The sequence below is a fragment of the Urocampus carinirostris genome, chromosome 14, assembly GCF_059441175.1.
Source record: "Urocampus carinirostris isolate Australia breed hairy pipefish chromosome 14, RoL_Ucar_1.0, whole genome shotgun sequence".
NCBI lineage: Eukaryota > Metazoa > Chordata > Actinopteri > Syngnathiformes > Syngnathidae > Urocampus > Urocampus carinirostris.
Window position 1 is genome coordinate 2,247,384 of NC_142362.1, and position 7,617 is coordinate 2,255,000.

The 7,617-nt window shown below is 37.4% G+C and overlaps 1 protein-coding gene across 1 annotated transcript in view; it reads right to left on the reverse strand.

Annotated features, from left to right (window-relative positions):
- Positions 1-7,617, reverse strand: part of kcnh3 (potassium voltage-gated channel, subfamily H (eag-related), member 3) — a 201,964-nt gene that overhangs the window by 21,257 nt on the left and 173,090 nt on the right. Inside the window, exon 12 of the mRNA XM_088353442.1 lies at positions 137-396. Within this exon, the coding sequence (XP_088209568.1) occupies positions 137-396 (260 nt within the window). The remainder of the gene's footprint in view (positions 1-136; positions 397-7,617) is intronic.

The following is a 7,617-nucleotide window of genomic DNA, read 5'->3' on the forward strand; positions in this document are numbered from 1 at the left end:
AAAAGAGACAAAGAAGGAGAAGAAAAAGGGAGAGAGACAAAGGGAAAAAAGAAAGAAAAAGAAACAAATTGCGAAAGAACCACAACTCCAGTGTGTTTCAACTCAGAGTCTCCGGAATCCGAATCCCTGAACCTACCTGGGGCTGAGCTCCGCAGGGGCCCCTGCAAAGCTGACCACGGGTATCTGCAGGGTGACGGGGCGAGACTGCGCGGCGGGGCCCCGTAAGGGCCTGGGGGCCAGCAAGGGGGAACGCAGGGGCGAGTTGAGGCCCCTGCTGAGTCGCAGGGGCGAGCGAGGGGCCCGGGACACCGAGTTGTGTTCTTCGTCGCCCCCTTCCTCGTCTTCCCGGATAGAAGGAAGCTTCTTGATCAGGCCCCCGTTACTTTCCCAGTCGGACTGACAAAAGACAAAAAAAGACATAGAAAAAATTAGTTTTAGCCTCCAGGTTTGCAATGGTGGGCTTCTTCTTCTACTGTCACAAAAATCTGAAACATTCTAGGCCAGGAATACAGTGCCTTGCAAAAGTAATGACCCCCTGGTTCCACCGCTACCCCCAAAAAGTTTATTCAATGGAAAATGGACTGCGCTTACGATGTGCTTCACACTAACCCATTCACACACACACACGCACACCAATAGCATTAGTATGCAAAACGAGTTACTAAAAGTTAAGTCATGTTTATTTGTGACGCCCATAATGACAAAGAGTCTCAAAGGGCTGCACAGACCACAGACTATTGCAGACTACAGACTATTATGACACCATCCCCTGATCTAAAACCTACATGAGGGAAAGGGAAAACTCAAAAACATGTCAACTCAAGTCATGTTTATTTGTTTGGTTCTTATCACAAGGAGTCTCAAAGGGCTGCACCGACCACAGACTATGCAAACTACAGACTATTATGACAGGATCCCCTGATCTAATACCTACATGAGGGAAAGGAAAAACTCAAAACCTCAGTCAAGTCAAGTCTAGTCATGTTGATTTGTGACGTCCTTAATCACAAGAAACCTCAAAGAGCTGCACAGCCCACATATTATTGCAAACTACAGACTATTATAACACCATCCCCTGATCTAAAACCTACATGAGGGCAAGGGAAAACTCAAAAACATCAAGTCAAGTCATGTTTATTTGTTTGGCCCTTAATCACAAGGAGTCTCAAAGGGCTGCATAGACCACAGATTATTGCAAACTACTGACTATTATGACAGCATCCCCTGATCTAAAACCTACCTGAAGGAAAGGAAAAACTGTAAAACCTCATGTCAAGTCAAGCCATGTTTATTTGTGACGCCCTTAATCACAAAGAGTCTCAAAAGTCTGCACAGACTATTGCAAACCACAGACTATTATAACACCATTCCCTGATCTTAAACCTACATGAGGGAAAGGAAAAACTCAAAAACCCCAACATGAGGAAAATAAAGAAACCTTGAGAAGGGACCGCACATGAAGTAATCCCCCTGCTGTGTGGTCTCTGCAGCCCTTTGAGACTCCTTGTGATTACGGGCGTCACAGATAAACATGACTTGAATTTACTTAAGGTTTTTTCAGTTTTTTCTTGCCTTCATGTAGGTTTTAGATCAGGGAATGGTGTGATAATAATCTGTAGTTTGCAATAGTCTGTGGTCTGTGCAGCCTTTTGAGACTCTTTGTGATTAAGGACCAAACAAATAAACATGACTTGACTTGACTTGAGGTTTTCGAGTTTTTCCTTTCCCTCATGTCGGTTTTAGATCAGGGGATGCTGAAATGATACTTAAAATGATTTCGGATCATTCACTTTTCCTGGACAGTCACTTTTTCAGGATGGCTTCTAATACCCAGTAGTATGACAACACTTGTATTATATTTTATCTTATTCGATCTTGTTGTATATTATTATTTGTTGTTGTTTTATTTTATATTTTACATTTTTTACTTATTGCGACTCTTTATATATATTTTTTATCAACTTTCAAGTATTTTGGTACTCAGAAAGGACTGTTTATAACGGGCTATATAAATAAAGTACAATGAGTTGTCTGTCCCTGTGTGCCCTGCGATTGGCTGGCAACCAGTTCAGGGTGTCCCCTGCCCACTGCCCGATGATTTCTGGGATGGGCTCCAGCCCCCCCGCGACCCTAATGAGGATAAGCGGTACGGCTAATGAGATGAGATGAGACATTTACATGTACTTCCCTTTACAGTGCAGTAAACGCAGTACCGTCTTTGACCAGAGGGGGCCACACAAGCCCTGCGTTACATCCACGCGAGTAGCAATGGCAAAGAAAATTCTACTTTTCGAAAACAAAAGTGCTTTTATATATTTTAATTATTTTACCGTCGAATTGTCCTAACCTACATTATTATATGTGTTTCTTATGTTTTTATGTATTTTCTCACTGATTGGTTTTACTTCCGCAAATTAGAAAATCCCGATTGCTTTGTTTTCCCGTCTCACGTGAGTGATTTTCAAAATAAAATGTCAAATATTCGTTTGTATCAGTAATACTACCATCTCATCTCATCTCATCAGCGGCACCGCTTATCCTCAGTAGGGTCGCGGGGGTGCTGGAGCCCATCCCAGCAATCATCGGGCAGTGGGCAAGGGACACCCTGAACTGGTTGCCGGCCAATCGCAGGTAATACTACCATAATTTCGTATAAATAAAAATAAGGGGCTCTAAAATATTTGTTTGGATAACATTTAATATTTGTATATAATGTGTATTTTCAAGATTATGTTTAAAGAAAAAAAAAAAGAAAAAAAAGTAGAAAATGAAAAATTGCTGTGGAACATGTACTCGGGTAGTACTCATAATACACAGAAATACTACGAAAAGAATATGAAAACATAATACAGCAATACTACAAAAAATGGACTATGGAAAAACTACAAAAATACTACTGTAGAAATACTATTAAATACTTCAAAATAAAAGCCCAGTAATACTATAAAAATTCTACAGAAATACTACGAAAAACTGACTCCAAAAACATTATGATGAAAGTATATTTAAAGAAAATACAACAACAGTAATACTACATAATACTACAGATATACTACAAAAATTGTACTATGGAAATATTAGAAAAAGAATACTGTAGAAATATGACAGAGTACTTCAAAGTAAAAGTAATGTCATACTATAAAACTAATACAGAAATACTACAAAAATCTGCAGAAATACTAAATAAATACCACAAAAATGCAATTAAAGTAATATTACAAAAATACTACAGATATAATACAGATCTTCCACTATTGAAATAATGGAAAAATGCAATTGCAAAAATACCATAAAAATAAAACTACAGTAATACTACAAAATTCTGAATACAGAAATATTACGACAAAAATATATTTAAAAAAAATACAACTACAGTAATGCTACAAAATAACACAGATATACTACAAACATTGTACTATGGAAACACCACAAAAATAGTACTGTAGACATACTACAAAATACTTCAAAATAAAAGTCCAGTCATACTATAGAAATACGAAAAAAATACTACAAAAAACTCACAAAAGAAATATTACGACAAAATATATATTTAAATATATTTTAAAAATTACAACTCCAGAAATACTACAGATATACGGCAAAAATGATATTGTAGAAATACGACAGAGTACTTCAAAATAAAAGTAAAGTGATACTATAAAACTACTACAGAAATACTAAAAAACACTGCAGAAAGACTAAATGAATACCACAAAAATACAACAAAAGTAATACTACAAAAATACTACAGCTATAATACAGATATTCCACTATTGAAATAACACAAAAATGCAACTGCGAAAATACCATCAAAATAAAACTACAGTAATACTACAAAATTCTGACTACAGACATATTAGGACAAAAAATATATAAAGAAATACAACTGCAAAATAATACAGATATACTACAAAATTGTACTATGGAAATACTACAGAAATAATACTGTAGAAATACTACAGAATACTTCAAAGTAAAAGTGCAGTAATACTATAAACATACTACAGAAATACTACAAAAGTCTGCAGAAAGACTAAAAAAAAAGACCACAAAAACTTACTATATACTACAAAAATACTACAGATATAATACAAATATTATGATATCGGAATAACACAAGAATGCAAATACAAACATACTTCAAAAATAAAACTACAGTAATACTACAAAATTTTGACTACAAAAATATTATGACAAAAATACAAAACAAAAAACAACTACAGTAATACGACAAAATACTACAGATATACTACAAAAGTTGGACTATGAAAAAACTACAAATATACTACTGTAGAAATACTACAAACTACTTCAAAATAAAAGTACACTAATACAATAAAAATACTACAGAATTACTACAAAAATCTGCAGAAAGACTAATACTGAAAAAATACTACACATATAATACAAAGATTCCACTTTTTGAAAATTACAGAATACTACAAAATTCTGACTACAAAAATATTATGACAAAAATCTAAAATCAAAAACATTACAGTAATACTACAAAATATTACAGCTATACGACAAAAATTGGACAATGGATTAATTACAAAAATACTACTGTAAGCAAACTACTTCAAAATAAAAGTCATTTAAAAGTACTACAGAAATACTACAAAAAAATGCAGAAAGACTAAAAAGAATACCACAAAAATACAACTAAAGTAATACTGCCAAAATACTACTGATATAATACAAATATTCCACTATTGAATTAACACTAAAATGCAACTGCAAAAATACAACGAAAACAAAACTACAATAATACTGCAAAATACTACAGATATACTACAAAAAATGTACTTTGGATATACTACAAAATACAGCAAAAGTAATACAACAAAGAAACTACATATACAGAAATCAAACATTTCTGAACAAGCGGCAGGTAGTCACTAGGGGGCGCCAAAGAACTGCATGAGGATCCTGAGCAGGTTTAGCGGGTTGAGAGGTCCAACTTTGTTGGCGATAGAAAGCATTTTTTAATATGGCTTTTAATTTATTAAATTTAAATCGTTTAACTTCTAACCTTCTACCGTAACATACTTTACTTTATACTTTAAATTATTGTTTTTCTTCGGCAGTATTTTTGTAAATTTTATTTAATTATTTATTTCAGTGTTTTCTCGTTTGGAAGACTGGGAACACTGGTAGGGTATGGTTCAATCATCTGCTACCATCCCTATCTCTGTGAATAAGCCTCCCTCGGGTCCCTTTCCTCACCTGGTTAGTCTGTGCCTTGTCACAATCATTATTTTTACTTGTACTACGATTTATTTTGTTTTCATTGGATTGTACCCGTTGTGCGTGTCCATGTATCAGGTTTTCGGGTTGTTGGTCGGGGATTTTATCGTTTTATCGTACACGGATTGATTTGATTGGATCTTCCCTCCGTGTAGCCAATCAGAACGCAGAACACAATGCCTCGGGGGGTTTTGTCGATTATTCATTCTCAAGGGAAAATATTCGGAAGGAAATATCAGCTAGTCTAAAAACAGAAACCAGGACTAAGACCACTTGGTATCATCTCACAGTTTCTTCTCCATTTTGCATCTTTCTCCTTCTCACATCTTTGCCTGCTCAGCATCCTCTCGCTCGCCGCCCCCCTCTTGTGGCAGCGTGATTTATTTTTAGCTCCTCCTGTTCTATTCTTAGCCGGCAGCTCCAGAGGCATCCAAAGATGCATGTTTGATGTGTGTGTGTGAAGGGGGGAGGGGGCTCATCAAGTACGCTAGTAGCATATTTTGCCAACGTGTCCTCCTGAAACTCACGTGCTTCTGCGTCGACGCGACTTATCAATATGAGTGCTCGTCCTTGACTCGCCACGTGACGGGAGGTCAGCAGTGAATGTTCTTAATGCATGTGAGGTATATTCTCAAAAAACCTCGTGTCGTCCGTTGGCCGTGACAAGAAGTTGTAACCGTATTAGGTCCTGAAGGATTTTCAGCATTTGACTATAAAGGATTTTATACGATTGAATACAAGTTACATGTATTGAGTGCAATGAAGATTTTCACCGAGTAGGCTTAAGTTCAATGAGCTGTGAAAGTTCAGGGCACCATGGTAGAAAATTTTGTTTACAGGAATGGCGGGAACATAGTCAGCACATTCGACGACGCAGAAAGGCCCTGATGACGGAGGACGGCAGGCATTGTTTGAGGAATGCTCTCTGCTGTTTTGAGTTCTCCAGACATCGAGGAGAGGGGGTGGAGCTCACGTGGGGCTTCATTGGCACGCCCATGGGAGGAGCCGGCACACCATCTTGCGGGGAGGCGTGGGCCGAGAGGAGAAGCGAGAGACTTCCCAGAGACTCCGACGACACAAATTCGACTAATTCGGCCGTATTCGTTGACTTAGTTCAATTGTTAATGAAATTAAATCCGCCCCCCTGTGAAAATGTCGGCTTTGGTTGTTCATCTTTTCCATCGAGAAATGAGCGCGCATTGTTGGGTGAATGTATGTTGTGTTTGGTTAATGGTGTCAGATAAGTAATTCGAACAATTTGGTAAAAGATACATTTTAATATTTAATTCCCAACAGTACGCTTGTGTAATAACATATGTTTTTGTCTATCCGAGTCGCGAAACATTCGATCATTGGGTAAATATATCAATGTCTTTTACCGGGCATACCGGTGATGGGCATTCTACTTGGTCGAGGTTGTGAGGGCCATGGTTTGTTGGAAAACAGACAGCTACTTCCAGAACAAATTGAATTTGTCAAGTAGAGGTACGACTGCATTTGAATGAACAAAGGGAAAAATAGGATTTAAGTCTGTTCATCCATCCATCCATTCATCCATCCTTCCATCTAACTAAACCAATATGCAAAATGTTATTCAACTTCTTTTCATTGAACTATTGTTAAGATCCATCCATCCATCCATCATCCATCCGTCCATCCATCCATCCATCCATCCATCAGTACCTACATACATCAATCCATCCATATGTAATATCCATCCATCCATCCGTCCATCTGTCCATCAATCCATCCATCTATCCATCCATCTATCCATCCATCCATCATCACCTATGTACATCCATCCATCCATATGTAATATCATCCATCCATCCATCCATCCATCCATCCGTCCATCCATCTATCTATCCATCTATCCATCCATCTATCCATCCATCTATCCATCCATCCATCATTACCTATGTACATCCATCCATCCATATGTAATATCCATCCATCCATCCATCAATCCATCCATCCATCCATCCATCCATCCATCCATCCATCCATCCATCCATCCATCCATCCATCCATCAGTACCTACATACATCAATCCATCCATATGTAATATCCATCCATCCATCCGTCCATCTGTCCATCAATCCATCCATCTATCCATCCATCCATCTATCCATCCATCTATCCATCCATCCATCATTACCTATGTACATCCATCCATCCATATGTAATATCATCCATCCATCCATCCACCCATCCATCCTTCCATCTAACTAAACCAATATGCAAAATGTTATTGAACTTCTTTTCATTGAACTATTGTTAAGATCCATCCATCCATCCATCATCCATCCGTCCATCCATCCATCCATCCATCCATCAGTACCTACATACATCAATCCATCCATATGTAAT